Consider the following 17,167-nt stretch of genomic DNA (forward strand, 5'->3'; position numbering starts at 1 on the left):
TTGAAACAAAAGCTGACTTTATTAAAGGAAGCTATACAGTAAAAAAAAATAAAAAAATAATAAAGATCAATATAGCATCAATATACTGCCAAATTAAAACCCAATAATTCTCCCTGAAACAAAACTCACTTTTTATAGGAATCTTAACTGCAAAAAGCAGTCTAGCCTAAAGTAAAGGCCCTATCAATATAACATAACCATAAAACACCCCAAATAAATGAAACCCCAAACCTCTGCTGACCGTGGGTGCAATGCTTTGCAGACTCACAGTAAAAAAATAAAAATAAATGAAAAGATGTACAATTATAATTTTTTTTTAGAAAGGTTATTTTTTTCCTTTAATGATACATTAGCCCTTGTACACACGGTCGGACATTCTGACAGAAAATGTCCGATCGGACCGTGTTGTCGGATAATCTGACCGTGTGTGGGCTCCATCGGACTGTTTCCGTTGGAATATCCGACTAACAAAGTTTTAGAGCTGGGCTATAAAATTTTCCGACAACATGGTCCGATTGGACTTTGTCCGATCGTTTTTAGAGAATTCCAATCGGACAAAGTGCCACGCATGCTCAGATCAAATTCTTAGACCAAAGCTATTGGCTACTAGCCTGAACGTAGTCCCGTCGTAACGAAATAACGTCATCACGTTCTGAACGATCGGATTTTCTGACAACTTTGTCCGACCGTGTGTATGCAACACGAGTTTCGGACAAAATCCGTCAGACAAAAAAATCCGACGGATTTTGTTGTCAGAATGTCCGACCGTGTGTACAAAGGCTAATACAATCCTAAAAGGCCCGTGGGGTAAACCTTCTTTGATGTCAGTAGGAATCCTTATGGGTACGTTTATATTTGTTGTTTCTATATATGCACACAAACTTTGAAGAATATAAAAGGTAACAGACATATGTGTGGAATGGATTTTTTTTTTTGAAATGTTACTCAGTTTAGAATACGTACAAACACCAATGATATACAACATGTGAGAGAGTATAACAAAATGTATTCAATCACTAATTATCTTTCTCCATGTTCCCAAATAATTCAGCAAAATCATTAAGCAGATATAAGACAAACATTTTGATTAAATGTATTACATATAGTATGACTGTATTATAGCCAAGTTGGTTAAGTGTGCTTGTTGATCAAAATGACAGCATTTCATATTCATTTTGTAATGTCCACAGACCAGGGGGTGAAGGTGCCATCCTTGTTTCTCGGGATCTGAAATACAACAAAAATGAATTACACTCCAACCTGTAGCAGTTTCTGGGTTCTAGATAAGTGTTTTTCCAGAAAAGTGACATTGTATTGCATCCTTTTTGTGGCTGGACAGAATGTGGTATTCGCTAATAGTTACCCAATCTTATGCTTCCCAAAGTAGCTTTGGGAGTGACAATTTTTTGGACAATCTTTGTCCACATCACTAGTTGCATTAATTTGTATAATTTTGCCTGATATACACAGTTTGTTGATATAGAGTTGCCAAAGCCATCTCTAATTTGACTGGATGGCACTCTGGTAAGGTAGATGCCAGTTGGAAGATCTTTCTCAAAAGGGAGCATGAATCCGGGCAGGATAGAAAGCTGATGCCTTCTAAAAACTCGTATTAGTGCAAAATATGAACAGTAGACTCCAAAGCAGTAATGTTTGGTACCGGTAGTTAAAACCCATGTGAGCAGCAATATTTTTTATCCATTTGAATCATCAGAATCACTGATTCATGTTTTTTTCATTCACCCAAAATTGCAAGTAGAGCTGTTTGATCTGCATAGATCATAGAAATTATGAACCTCGGAAACCATGGGGTCATTCTCTGAAAACTCAAATGAAAAAACTGAAAAATGTACAATTTGCCAATTTTTAGTCATCACTGCAGGTTATCCTGGCTGCCTGGGCCATCAGCTGGGGCACAGCAATTAATATTACTACCGGTACTTCCAAAGCTGGCAGGTAACATTTATTTAGGCAATGTGTGGATATTGTAATGAGATACAATTGATGTCAATAAAATGAGCAGCATATCATCAGGAGTTGAAAAACCTCAAATTCACAAAACAATTCTGCGTGAAGTATTAAATATTACACATTAAAATGGTTTGTAAAGGTTTGTGTAAAAAAAAAAAAACACAACAAACATGTTATACTTACCTTCTCTGTGCAAGGGTTTTGCACAGTGCAGCCCTGATCCTTCTCTTCTGGAATGCCTGGGCAGTGCTTCTGGCTCCTCCTCCTAATTGAGTGCCCACACGGAGAGAGCTGCATTCCATGGGGGCACTCGTGTGCGTGCTCCCAAGTCCTGCTGCCGTGTATATTGACACAGACAGTAGGATTTGGCCCCGCTCCCCTGCTCCTGTGTCTCTGGATTTGATTGACAGCAGCGGGAGACAATGGCTCCTACTGCTTGGCTCCCGCTGCTATCAATCTATCTAATGAGGACAGAGACAGAGGCTGGAACGACTGGGCTCTGGTGGGCTCTGGGGGGGCTGCTGCAGTACAGAAAGATTTTCACCTTAATGCATAGACTGCATTAAAGTGAAAATCATCGAGACTTTACAACCCTTTTAAATGTAAATAGTTGATGAAATGCGATACGCGATAGAATATAGGTGTAGAGTGACTGTCTCTGAAATAAAAATGACCAATATTGTGCAGCCCTAAAAGAATATTAAAGAGTAACTTCACTTTTGTTGAGAAAAAAATATTCCCCCCTGTGTGATCTATTTACATTGCAAGGATTTTAACAAACTTTGTTAAAGATTCCTACCTTTTGTTATTGTGAAGAAATCCCTCTGTGTTTCTCATTGCCCATGTGGAAAAAATTAATCTAATGGAAGTGGTTTCATAATTATCAATCAGTTGTGCACCTGCAGGGCACTAATGAGGAAAGCTGCTGGGCCTGCATCCCTTTAGATGTGATTTCCTATTGGGAGTATCTCACCAAAAATGACATTTTAGTTTCAGGGGATGCCTGAAATATGACTTGTATCTTAATGCAGACTTCTGGGAAAATTGGTAAACCAATCACCCAACAAGAAATGATGTTTCTGGGGGGGGGGGGGGGGGGGTTCTGTACGCATTCTGTGTGCAGAATACCTCCAGGTAGCCATATTGCATTGCATATTCAGAAAATTATAGCGGCTGCAGATTTAAAAGGAAAGGTTATTTTTAAGAACATTCAATTACAATATGATTTGTGTCACAATTGTGTACGCTATATTGTTTTTTCAAGTAGCAGTTTCTCTACAATACAGTAGCAATCAGTAGTGCTGGTAGCAGGAGAGAAGACTACTAATTATCTTCTTTTTAAAGGGCACTTTGTTTTTATTTTTATTTTTTTTAAGAGGGCAAATGTTTTTAACATTTTTATTTTAATCACAATCAATTTAAGCTGCAGAGTTAGGTACCTGCTTTAAGGCGCCAATGACAGAAGAGCAACATTAGAGGAGATACTAGTGAATTATGATCTCTGTTCAACACAAAAAGTGCTATTCCAATAATAACAAATTAGTACAGCTCAACTTATACATTTTAAATATTTTTCACATTTATTCGAGTATTGACTTGCTGATTATACACAGCACAAAGTTGCTGGATATAGTTATTTTGTGTGGCACATTTTGATAAATTAACATTAGAGGAGACCCGATGTACTGAAATTAATCTGAAACCTAGGATACTTTTTCCGTATGGTTAATGTCTGTTACGTAGACATCTCTCTCCAATGAGCAGAGAACCTCTGGTGGGGTGGGGTACTGTCACTTTGAATATTTAAATGAAGCATGCAAGGTTCTCCATGTCCCTGTGATGTGATAAAAGAGCTGTAGAGGGTCTCTCCTTCCTCTTGCAGTGCCGGGACTACAGGAGAAAAAGCTCCCTCCCTCCATGCTTGTGAGCATTTTGTGTGGTCGGGTCACCCCTGAATCTGGGGGGGGGGGGGGCGTATTTATTTGTTCAATAAAGTTAAGATGCCCGAGTTCTGACAACTGGGAAAAAGTTTGCTGTATGTTTGACTTCATTTGAATATTGGATTAATATGTTTTGTCTTTATACATTATTGTAAACCAATAAAATGCCGTGTCCAATTTTTTGCCAAATGGTGTGTGTGTATTACTCTACTATACGATTGTATCTGGGAAATTAAGGTAATGGGCGAGTGTGGCCTGTGGTCCCAAACCCCTATGCTCTAGGATACCAATGTCATGTCATTGCAACATGTGCTAAATGTTTATTTTCTATGAATAGTAAAGAAATTAGCTAAAAAAACAAACACACACATATACATTTAAAATTCTACACACTTTAAAATAAAAAAGGCACCCCCCCCCCCCCCCAAAAAAAAAAACTGCACGCAACACAACAAAATAAATACACACACATTTTGTTCATATAGAACCCACCATTTTAGTCAACTGGTCTTCACAAGCCATTCTGACTTTCTCTGGTGTTGCAGGGCTGTTAAGAGTAAAAATCTTAGGCAAGTTACGTTCTGCACGAACTGAATCTACTGCATCCTTTATGGCAAAAAGGGCAGAACATCCTAAAAACACGGCTGTCTCCCCGACTCCCTGTAAGAAAATTCATATCATCTTGTTATAAAAATAAAACTGGCTCCCGAACTCCCTATAAAGACGGTATATTAATAGCTTTATATTAAGTCTAAGGACAACAATGGCAAGGCATTTTTTTTAATTAAATATATATTTTAAGGTAAAACATTTACTACTTATTTACAAAGTCAACTAAATGTCCCAAAAAAAAATCATCTAAATGCTGTCAGTAAGCTTTATACTCTTAAAAGGCAACACATCTGAAGTAATAACGTGTGTGTGTGTGTGTGGGCTACAGTTGGAGAGAGAGTGAGCCTGGCATATATATATATATATATATATATATATATATATATATATATATATATATTGTGACAGTACAGTTCCCTGTCCTAGTAATTGTCACCCAGGTTTCTCAAATAGGCAGGTTGAGGGGCTCCAGGGGTATTTAATGTGGAGGAATCTGTTTTATCAGTTTCCTCCAAAGTTTGTAAAATCCAGTTGGGGACCAGGAGCCCAGAGATTCCATAGCGTTATGGGTGGGACGGAATCTCAAATCCTGGGACCAGGTTTTGGGAACAGCCAGGAGTCTGGCTGGTTGATTGAGCAGGGCTTATAGCAGAGTCAGGATTAGGGTTCTGGGCTCCACCCAGTGGGACAGGAGATCTCCAGGAGTCCAGAGAGTGCAAGTGTGCAAGTGTGCAGGTGTGCAGGTGTGCACTAGTGCAAGCCAGAGACCCAAGTCTGAGGATCAGAGGAGTGAGGGGCTGCTTTCTAGATAGACGATGTGTGCATTGAAGCTGTGTGCATCTAAGGAGACAGATGAGAGCCTGAAGTGGAAGGCCTGAGCAGCAAGGAAGCTGAAAAGAGGTACAGTAGTTGTACAGGAAGAGATATATGACCAAGAGAGCTGAAGCGTAAAGCCTAAGTGGCAGTACTGCTGAAGAGAGAGAGCCAGGTAGCTTGGCATTTTTCATCTGTTATTGTTTTTGGGAGAAGAACCCCTGTGTGGGCATCCAAGTGCATGTATGAACTTTTGTTTATTTTATTTCTTTTAATAAAAGTGGTCTACCATGCCCTTAAACTAAAGTTCATGTTTGCTGTGAACTTACTGAAAAGGCATCTACCACTGAGCTAGACATCCCCCAATGTCGCAATATCCACACACACATATATGCAATTAGGAAATATATTATGAAGTAAAACAAAGCTCACCTTTGAGGAGTAAATGGTATAGGGATTTTTAGAGGATGCAAGGAGCGAGACATTAAACTCTGCTGGGACATCACACACTGCTGGTATTTTATATTTGTCAGGTCCAAGTGTATACATGTCACCTTGTGGTGAATAAAATAGTTCCTCTAATGTGTACAGGCCAAGTCCCTGAGTAAATGCACCTTCAATCTAGAGAAAAAAAATGTAGTTAATACACATGACCTGACTTAAAAAAACAAAAAGTACATTTATGCACAATATATAAAATGGCGTACTGTAAACTGTACACCTAGTATTAAAGGGCACTAGATTGTTGTGGTCGCTATGGGAATTGACTGCCCTCTCCATCTCTACAGCAACCTCACACTCCATCCAGCTTGAATCCTCCATTTCAAGTGCTCTACATTTATCTCCATCTATATAGAGCAATGATTTCTGCAACTCAGAATGGGATATTGGACTGTTTCTATAAATATATATTATGTATATATATACATTATGAAAACTTAAGACAAAACTAAATTTTTTTTGTAGCTTAAAGGTTAACAAACCTGTCCAATGTCCAATGCTGGATTTATGCTTTCTCCCACATCCACAACTATATCTGTACGAAGATTCTGCGAGAAGAAATAAAAAACAAAAACAAAAAAAACATTACTAACTACAATCAGTCATTATTTCCTTGTTATATTTATTTTAATGGTATATTAAAGAGGAATTCCAGGTATATGTATTTTATACATGTCACACGGCTCCTGAAGAGCACGCGCTATATGTTTTTTAAAATTTTAATTTCACCTTTAAACCACAGTTTGGTTTGGGTTTAATTGTTCTAAATTTTGACCTCAGCATCAGTCTGGTTGGACTGCAGGGTGTTCTGCCTGGCAATGGGTGGCATTGTCACTTTTGGCAGGTACTGAACCACAGTCTAGTTGGGTGCATTAAGGTTACTCTCTCTCGGAACCAGCCCAGTGGCAGTGTCGCTCTTGTTGTGCTTGCTGGGAGAGGGTACTTAAGGTGCGGATGTCATGTGTTTCGGGGTTCCAATCCAGAAGTATGTTCTGACTGCATGGTCCTGGTCCTCCTGACCAGCCCCCAGGGTTTCCATGGCCTGGGGTGCGGATTCACATGACTTTACGTCTCGGGGCTGGCTAGCCCGAGGCAAGGAAACTGAAGGAAGGATTCGGAGGTGGCCCGGTGCCGTCTCGGTTGGTGGAGAGGCCCAGCAACTGTGAAGGTATCCAGGGGAGGACTCTTCGGGAGAAGGCCACTCAAAGGCTGGCTTCTCAATAAGAGCCTGGACAAGCTGAAGGACCTAAACGAATCCAATCTTGTGTGGTATCGCAGGAATGGCTGCAAGATACTGGTACCACACAAGTGTTCTACGAGCTTCCAAGTTTACCTACCTCGGGAAACCCCTAGACGAATATGAGTTGAAGAAGGTAATGGTAAGCCCAATAAATTCGGGGGTCAGTGCTACATACATATTTACATGAGTCCAGCTTGGACCTATGTAACTATGCATATACCATACCTGGACAATGCCCCCGGAAACTGGATCCCTTGGAGTAAACACTGCTACTCCGGGTCCCATACTGAACAGCTGGCCTGCTGACCATGCTGCACAATCTCCAGGCTACGAGGGTGTTGCTGCTCCACCTGTGTGGTATTAGGGAGCTGATCTGTAATATCTATGAGAATAGAATGGCTTATCTAGCAAGCACCAGTGCTGTCCCTGAGAAAATGTGTCAGTTACAATAGACAATATTCAGCACAATCTTGAACAGTAGGAACACGTAACATCCAGTGAACCATTAACTTTACATATTCTCAAAACAAAAACATTAATGCATTGTACAGTCCTCAGTTCATACTGTATCTCAGTGAAGGAATGCTGCATTACTTCAAAGATAGCTTCACTCCTTTTACTGTGGTAAATTTTAGATACTTCGGTCTGTACTCTGTAAATAGAGGTCAATTTTTCTCTATCTCTTTTGCCGTGTACACACGATCAGAATTTCGCCCAGGAAAAGACGGATGAGAGCTTTTCACCGGAAAATGCGACCGTGTGTATGCTCCATCGGAATTTAGCTGGCTGAATTCCCACAAGCAAATATTTCACAGCATGTTCTCAATTTTCCCGAAGGAAAAACTTTCTATCGGAAATTCCGATCGTGTGTATGCAATTCCGACACACAAAAACCCACGCATGCTCAGATTGAACTACGAGACGGAAACTATTGGCTACTGGCTATTGAACTTCCTTTTTCTAGTCCCATTGTACGTGCTGTACGTCACCGCATTCTTGGCGGTCAGAATTTGGTGTGACCGCGTGTAGGCAAGACAGCTTGAGCAGAATTCCGTCAAGAAAACCATCAGACCTTTTTTCAACCATAATTCAGATCGTATGTACGTGGCATAAGTCCTTGTGCTCTGCTAGAGGGCTTACCCAATAATGCCATGCAATAGGCAGGTCACACTTTGTGACCTCATTACAGAGTGCAGTGCAAAAGAAACAGCATCACAGGTCAGTAGATGCACTACATAGGCAAAAAAATGATCACATCACTACATGAGTTAAAACCATTGTAGATCCAGGGATTAAGGGATCAGGAAGGAATGTTTTCAGTGCTGGAGAAAATCAGGGAACGCTTTAATAAATAAGGGTTTTTGTTTCTTTTTCTGGATATAATGCAGGTTTAGGGCTCCAAGGATGCATTTTGAAATATATTTTTGTATTTTAGTTGAACTTGGTATAGTGTAAAACTCTATGAAGCCCATTGATATCTTTTCTTGCATACCTTATTCAGCAATAACACAGAATCATGTCGACCCAGGGAATTAATCTGATTGCCCTGAGCAGAGGTAGTTATTGTCTATCCATGGATAAAAAGCATGTGGACAGAATTCTGCTTTACCCCTTTCCAAAAATGCAGGAGCTGTACTAGAAAGTAGTTGCATAGTTTTGATAAAAGAGCTCTGTCTATCAAGTTCAATTTGTGCAAGGAGGTTCAGTTTTTGAACTGGCCCTAATGCATTTTTGCCTTTTTTTTTGATAATTGTAGGGGGAAAAAAACACAAACAGAGAAAAAAAAAAAAACATGGCAAGAAACATATACTTTACCAGCTTTAGGGAAGCCCGGAAACGCAGGCTGGACGGAGGTGCAGGGCTGGCATGACAGATGCTAGGTAGCCCCTATAGGGTTAAGTTTAGAGAGAGGAACGAGGAGGGGGTGGAGCGGCAGGAGAGAAAGAAGAGAGGGCGGAGCGCCATATAAGAAGGGGGAGGAGCTACGGCAGCAAGCGTGGGGTCACAATCAGGAAGTTGGCCGGCGGTGAGGACGCACAGGACAAGCGGAGGCCGTGCGGCGGTATCGCGGGCGGGACGGGTGGGTTTTTTGTGCACAGGAGGCTTCTGCTGGAATTTCCAGGCCATGGGGGACGTAGCTGAGCTTTTGGAGCGGCTCCGGGCGGCGGCGGGAGAGTGCGGGACGGACTGGCTGCAAGAGCAGGTGGCGGCCATTACACGTGCGGCGGCGGGGGGGCCTGTAGAAGGGGGGGATGGCATACCAGACGCGGCGGGCAGGTCGGAGCGGAGCGGAAGTGGAGCCTTGAGGGTGGACGGGGACAGGCCTACGGGGCCCGCACGTGGACGCCTTGCTCGGCAGGAGGGTCGGTCGGGCCTATGGCGACGACAGAGCATCTACCAGCACCGCTGACACACCCCCGGGCTGCCCTGCGGCCGGAGGGTCTGCTACGCATATGCCATCCGCGGCAGATGTGCGTTCCGAAGGGGAGCTGTCGGGTTCCGAAGAGGAGGTCCTTGGTCGAGTAGAGGCGGCTGGAGCATCCGGAGGGACGGCTGACGGGAGGGGACCCACGCAGCCAGGTAAGGGGCTTCCTTTTACTTCTAATGCTTTGCCTGATGCTTTGGGGTGTCTGTCGGGGGGGTGGTTGGGGGCGCGGCGTGGGGCCGCACGGGGGAGGTGCCGCGGGAGGCGGGCGGTCAGCCTGCCTCCGGCGGGACCCAGGAATCGTTGCAGGCATTGTTGGGGGGTTTGAAGGATCTGCTGAAGAGGTTTGCTGACGGGGCTTCCGCGGGACCCCCGCAGGTTGCGCCTTGGGTAGGTGGCCTGGGGGCTGGGTCGGGTTCGAGTTCCCTTCTAGGGGGCGGGGCGTCCCGTGGGGGCGGGGCCTCACAGGGGACAGGGGCTGGGGCATTCCGGCCGCTGGGTTTGGGCTCCCCCTCGGGGTTTCAGGTGCAGGCGTCCGGGAGTGTGGAGGTAAGTGCGCAACAGGAGGCGCCGGTGGCTGGAGCATCCTCGGTAAGTACGGGGGACGACATGGCGGCGAAAGAGGCCGCGGCTCGGGTCGATTTGGTTCGGCTGATGTCTGTTACGAAGGGCCATTGGGGGCGCATCTCAAGCCGGAGGTACGGGACAAGATCAAGAAGGGTGAGTATGTGGAGATCTTTTCGTTGCTCCCCTTGGAGAAGTTCAATTTGGATAGGGTCAAGCCTGACAGCTCTAAGAAGGACGATGAGGAGAAGAGGCGGTATCGGCTGATACCGCGGACTTTCCCTAATTGGCTGCAGGCGTTTACCATTCTGGCCAGCGTGATTGGCGAGACGGCGCCGGAGCATTGCTCGGCCCTGTTTTGTTACATGGACGCTATCGGGGAAGCGCATAGGGTGTATGGGGGTACGGCTTGGCTGCGTTACGACGAGCAGTTTAGGCAACGGCGGGCGGTGCGGCCTGATATTCGGTGGGATCACAAGGATATCAGCCTTTGGATGCGGTTGATGGACGCCTTCGCAGTTTTTTCAGGGGGGGGGCCGGGGGAACCCCCGCCTCTGGACTTCCGGCCGGGAAAAAAATGGGCGTGTGCTGGCAGTTTAATGAAGGGGCCTGCAAGTTCGGGGGGTCCTGTCGATTTAAACATGAGTGTTCCGGTTGCGGTGGCACTCACTCCCTCTCCCGCTGTTTTAAAAAGGGCAAGCGTGCCGGGGAACCTGCGTTCAAGGGGAGCAACCCCGGTGAGGGTGGAAAGGATGCGTCCTTTTCTAAATAGGTACCCGGACAAGGGGGCTGAGCGGGAGCTGGGGGAGGGGTTTGCGGTGGGTTTTCGGATTCCGTGTTCGTTGGAAGTAGTTCCTCCGGTGGCTAAGAACTTGAGGTCCGCCTTGCGGCATCCGGGGGTGGTCAGCGACAAATTGGCTAAGGAGGTTTCCTTGGGGAGGATGAGTGGCCCGTTCGTGGAACAACCGTTGCCGGTTTTGGTGGTGTCGCCGTTAGGGGTGGTGTCTAAGAAGGAGCCTAACAAGTTCCGGCTTATCCATCATCTGTCCTTCCCGAAGGGGGGTTCAGTGAACGACGCCATAGATCCCGAGGCCTGCACGGTGTCTTACACGTCGTTTGACGCGGCGGTGGGCTGGGTGCAGCGTTACGGGAAAGGGGCCCTTATGGCGAAGTCTGACATTGAGGCGGCGTTTCGGCTGTTGCCAGTGCACCCGGAGAGCTTTTGGCTCTTGGGGTGTTATTGGCAGGATCGGTTTTACGTGGACCAGTGCTTGCCCATGGGCTGTTCCATGTCCTGTGCCTTGTTTGATCTGTTTAGTTCATTCTTGGAATGGGTGCTGCGCGATGTGTCGGGCTGGGCGTCGGTGATTCATTACCTCGATGACTTTCTCGTCGTGGGCCCCCCGTCCTCCAATGTGTGTGCGATCCTTTTGGCCACGTTGCAGCACATTGCGGATCGCTTTGGGGTGCCGTTGGCGGCCGACAAAACGGAGGGGCCGGCTACGGTCTTGAGTTTTTTGGGCATTGAAATAGACACGGAGGTGATGGAGTGCCGCTTGCCGGAAGACAAAGTCGAGAGACTGAAGCGGGAGCTGCGGGAGTTGGTCGGCGTGCGGAAAGTACAACTGCGGAAGTTGCAGTCGGTCCTGGGTAAGTTAAATTTTGCTTGCCGGATCATTCCGATGGGGCGGATTTTTTGCCGCCGGCTGTCGGGGGCCAACGGCAGGTGTCCTGGTTCCGACCCACTTCGTTCGGTTGACGAGGGAACTTAGGGAGGACTTGCGGATTTGGCAGACTTTTTTGGAAGGCTTCAATGGACGGTCGGTGTGGATGAAGGGGCCGGTGAGTAATTTTGACGTGGAATTAGTGACGGATGCGGCAGGGTCCACGGGCTATGGGGCCTTTTTTCAGGGACAATGGAGCGCGGAGGCATGGCCCCGGTCGTGGGTGGAGGCGGGATATACAAAGAACCTGGTGCTGCTGGAATTGTTTCCGGTGGTGCTGGCAATGGAGCTTTGGGGGGGGTCGTGCCGGGATCTGAAGATCAGGTTGCACTGCGACAACATGGGAGTGGTGCAGGTGATCAATCGGATGTCGGCGTCTTCGCAGCCGGTGATCCGGCTGCTGCGCCACCTGGTGCTGCGGTGTTTGCAGGCGAACATATTTGTGTATGCCGTTCATATACCGGTGGTGGACAATAACGTGTCTGATGCCTTATCTCGATTCCAGTGGGAGAGGTTTCGGGCGTTGGCTCCGGAGGCGGCGAGAGAGGGGATCCCCTGCCCGGGGTGGCTCTGGGAGGTTGCGTTGGAATCGCCTCGGAATGGATCAGGAGGTCGGTGAGCAGTGCGACCTGGGCGACATACAGTAAGGTGTGGAAGGACTGGATGGATTTTGCACGGCTAGCGGACGCTGAGCTGGGTGGGGGTGGCGATCAGGGGCTGTTGGTGTTGTGCTTTGTTTTTAAGGTCATGGAACGCGCGGGGTCGGTGTCCTCGATTGAGCGTAAGCTTGCGGCGCTGGCTTTTTGGTTTAAGTTGCGTGGGGAGGTTGATCACACAAAAGGTTTTTGGGTCAAGCAGGCAGTCAAGGGGTACAAGAAGGGCAATCCGTGGAGGGATATGAGGAGGCCGGTGACCTTCCGGGTCCTGCAGGTCATCTGCGAGCGATTGGGGGAACAGTGCACTTCTAATTATGAGGTGCGGTTGTTACGAGCGGCTTTTTCGTTGGCGTTCTTTGGGGCTTTTCGGGTGGGGGAGTTAGTCAGTCCGGCAAAGACTGTTGGGGGGGGACTGTTGGGTCAGAATGTGACCTTGGGGGCTGATAGGGTGCGTTTGCGGCTGCGTAGGTCCAAGACAGATCAGACTGGGACTGGGGTGGACATATGGTTGTTTGCGCTGCCGGAATCGGGGTTATGCCCAGTGAGGGTGGTATCGGAGTTCTTGGGGGTTAGGCCGCAAGGGGTGGGCCCGTTGCTGGTGCATCAGGACGGGACCTTTTTATCCCGCTTTCAATTTGTGGCTGTGTTTCGGAGGTGTCTGCGGGCGGGGGGTTTGGATTGCTCTCAGTTCGCCTCCCACTCCTTCCGCATCGGGGCAGCCACTGAGGCGGCCAGGTGCGGGTTGGACGAGGCTGTGGTCAAGAGGATTGGGCGCTGGGAATCACGGAGGTTTAGGTCGTACGTGCGGCCACACTTGATGTAGGCGGAGTTTGTGGTTTTGGTTCATGTTTTACAGGTGGAAGGGGGGTGGATGTTTTGGGGGGTCGTGGTCGGGTGTTGCATAGTTGCTTTAGTATTTTGTTTTTTCCTTTCAGATGGAGGTCGCGAACGCCTCGTCTGGATATTGGGGCACTCCTACGTTTTTTGGGGTGCCAGGAGAGCAGATGTCAGGCCGGAAGGAAGGCAGCTGGGGATTTTTCGGGGGGAGGCGAGCATAAGGTGGTTGGGGATCCCCGGGCTAAAATGGAACAGGGTGGTGCCGGAATTTCATCGGTACGCCAGACTGGATAGGCCCCCGGATGTGTTGGTGTTGCATGTGGGGGGTAACGACTTAGGGGTCCGGTCCACTAGGGACATCGTTGCGGACGTAAAAAGGGATTTTCTCATGCTTCGGAGGGATTTTCCGAGTATGGTGGTGATCTGGTCGGACATCGTTGCGCGGACCGCGTGGCGTATGGCTCGCTCTGTGGTTCGACTCAATAAAGCTAGGATTAAGGTTAATAAGGCCCTGGGGAGGTTTGTGTCCCGGAATGGGGGATTGGTGATACGGCACACGGAGTTGGAGGTGAATGTGGGCATGTACCTTAGGGGGGATGGCGTGCATCTCACGGCGGTGGGAACTGACCTTTGGACCCTGGGGGTGCAGGAGGGGATTGAACGGGCTCTGCGGATGTGGAGGGGCCCTTAAGGCTAAGGTGGTCATCCTTGCGGGCGGTGGCGGTGTCTTTGGTCTTTGACGGGGTAAAGGAAATTAGGTGATGGAACTGTGTGGGGGGCTCATAGGTGGTATGTACCCCTTTTGGTGTATCCCAGCGGAAGGGTAGGCTGGGATACGGGTTTGGTGACACTGCGGGAAGGTGGGGTTGTCTCCGGGCTGTTAAACGGCCGGAGGCCTTGTATGGTAAAAATTTGGGTCCCGCAGTGGTTTTGGAAAATGGTAACGTTAAATGGAACCGAGGTACCGTCAAAGACCAAACGACTGGGAGTTCTAATTGCTGTTGCAATATATATAAGTATTTTCTATTATAACATTAAAGTTATTTATTTTATTTTGGTTAAAGTTTTGGTTAAATAAAAGGCTGCTACGGCCAATTTATACTCCAAACTCCGGTGTGGTCTATTTATTGGGAATGGGGAAGGTAAAAATGGGAATGGTACAGGTATGGGTAGTAAAAGGGAATATTTACGGAAGGGGTAATTACCGAATGCATAGGTCATGTTCCCTTTCCATTAATGACACACTTGTAATTGCTTTACAGTACTCATCAAGGATTATTTTTCAATTAAAATCATTTACCCTTATAAGACTTCAGGGATACATGCTGGTTCTCTTATGGCTGAAGGACTATTCAGAATAATAAAGAGATCACTTTTTTTATTTTTTATTGGTAAGACTTGAAAAAATGCATACAAATCTGAACAATAATTATTTTTCAAACAAGCTGTGGAAATAAATACTGTGGGATCACCACAAAATTTGCTGGCATTTACCGTCTGAGCACTAAGGGGGTTTGGGGTCCCAGCATAACCATACTCTTCTGCTTATTGATGCCTCTGAGGTGGCACTGGAGCGTTTGGCAGAACTTGGCTTTATATATTCAAAAAGAAAGCTATTAAATTCTTTACAAACCTGTTTCAATTGATAGACACAGTGCCATGTTTAAGTTAGTTGTGGTCACCAGTGTGAGTAGAAATTACTGGGTTTGTATGGGACAGAATTTCCCTACAGCAGATATTACTCCTATGTTTGAAGTGTTTTTATTTTTGTTTTAAAATTTTAGCCTAAGTATATAGTTTTTAAATATATGGCCTATTTTTCAACAAGTCAGCTTGCTGACAGATATTCTTGACCATCATTTTGCCAATTTAAACATCCTATACTGTTAGTTTTTCACAAGAACTAATTTTAGCTACAGAAGTAATTGAGAAATTGAATTCAATTAACTACTTAAAAACATAAGGCAGTTATACAACTATGTGTCATGTGAGTCTTGTTGAATCAATTACAATCATGTACATTGTGTGACTCACCCAAATAAAATCACACAATTTCCCCATTACCTTGTGAGCTCCAGTTAGACAGTCCAGTTCAATCTCAGTACAAGCTGCTCCGTAGATATAATAAGGAGCAATGTGACCCTCTCCTTTTTCCCAGTCCATCTCAGTGTCATATCCTCTAAAAAGGGGGAAAAAATTCAGCTATTGCTATGTATATAATAGACAAGAGAGATATTGAAAAATCAAACTCAACTAAAGCTTCAGGGATATAGTAGAGCCTACCCAATATAGGAATTGTCAAGGTCCCAACAACCACTTAAAGCGGTTGTATAGTGCTTTTTTTTTTACTTTTACCTACAGGTAAGCCTATAATAAGGCTTACCTGTAGGTAAAAAAATATCTCCTAAACCTGTATGGTTTAGGAGATATTCCCCTTGAAATGAGCTGCTGACTGCAGCAGCGCATGCGTACAGGGGATTCTCGGCTGTAAGCCCGGCAGACGCCGTACCCTGCCGGACCGAAATCTCCCGCGCACATGCGTGGGAGTGACGATATCGCTGCTCCAGCCACTCACAGCACCGGAGCCGCTATATCCGGAAGACACGCCGAGGGAACACGTTAGCTTCCTCGGCGTGTATCGGGTGAGATGTCCGGGCCTCGTTCTAAGGTAAGTATTTCATAATGAGCTAGTATGCGGTGCATACTAGCTCATTATGCCTTTTCACTTACAGGTCCGAAAAAAAAAATTTCAGCGGGTTTACTAACGCTTTAAATGAAAACTGGTCATGAAATTACAGTACATAATGAAACGGTTATTGAAATTGTTTTCATGTTGTGGTTTCATGGTGGTGCAACTATGCAATAATCAATGAAATGTCAGGTTTTGAAGCCTCCTGTTTACATTTCTGACTCTATAGCATAACATAGATCATTTGCTTGACACATAACAGATCTGAACACTGAATGGAGATAATTAATAACAGAAATACCAGGATTTGGTTTAATAGTGCTTACTCTATGGTGTCCATACGCAGACCTTGGCCTTATTCAGGATGAAAACCTGTTCTTCTCAGTCTTTGCTCCTGAATCTGGGATTTGCAGACATGGGGCTTGATACAGTAAAGGCAAATAGGTTGTTCACTTTGCAAGGGGAGTTGCAACTGCAAGCAAATTTCCCCCGAGCTTAGTGAATCTGGCCCAAATGTTATTTTGCAAAGAATACCAAATCATGTGCAAGGAAAAAAAAATGCATTTTTGCTAACACATGATTGGATAACGGATATCAGCAGAGCTTCGCCTCATTCATTAAGCTCTGAGAACAATTTCCTTGCAATGTGAACAGTCTTACTGTATCTGTCTTAACAAATCAACACTATTGCAAGTCTTTTTCTGCATTATTTACATCTCTTTTCCTTTGCCAACTATAACTATAACTCAAGCCTTCTGGTTTGTCTTTATACATTTTCCTACCACTTCTCCCCACTTTATTCGCTTTTTGTGTCCTTTTTATTTCTATGTGGTTCTTCATATACAGGTATGTAGTTTCTTCATTTTAAGTCTATGCTCCTATACTGATCTATAGATTCCCTCTTATGCCCTGTACACACGGTCGGACATTCTGACGACAAAATCCGTCTGATTTTTTCAGATGGATTTTGGCCCAAACTTGTCTTGCATACACACGGTCGCACAAAGTTGTCGGAAAAGCCGATCGTTCAGAACGCGGTGACGCGGTGTGAACACGTATGACGGGACTATAAACAGGCCAGTAGCCAATAGCCTTTGTCTCGTAATTTATTCTGAGCATGCGTGGCACTTTGTCCGTCGGAATTATCTACACACGATCGGAAATTAAACGATTGGATTTTGTTGTAGAAAAATTT

General features: G+C 45.7%; 1 protein-coding gene across 1 annotated transcript in view; it reads right to left on the reverse strand.

Annotated features, from left to right (window-relative positions):
* Positions 1-17,167, reverse strand: part of LOC143924363 (aldehyde oxidase 1-like) — a 258,253-nt gene continuing 241,086 nt past the window's right edge. Inside the window, exons 31-35 of the mRNA XM_077448643.1 lie at positions 15,348-15,462; positions 6,320-6,385; positions 5,769-5,957; positions 4,404-4,571; positions 1-1,227 (exon numbers count right to left, since the gene is read on the reverse strand). Of these exons, the coding sequence (XP_077304769.1) occupies positions 1,171-1,227; positions 4,404-4,571; positions 5,769-5,957; positions 6,320-6,385; positions 15,348-15,462 (595 nt within the window). The 3' untranslated portion in view covers positions 1-1,170. The remainder of the gene's footprint in view (positions 1,228-4,403; positions 4,572-5,768; positions 5,958-6,319; positions 6,386-15,347; positions 15,463-17,167) is intronic.

Source organism: Lithobates pipiens, unplaced genomic scaffold (assembly GCF_037356315.1).
Source record: "Lithobates pipiens isolate NorthernLeopardFrog02 unplaced genomic scaffold, aLitPip1_a1.2 Scaffold_22, whole genome shotgun sequence".
In the NCBI taxonomy this organism is placed as follows: Eukaryota; Metazoa; Chordata; class Amphibia; order Anura; family Ranidae; genus Lithobates; species Lithobates pipiens.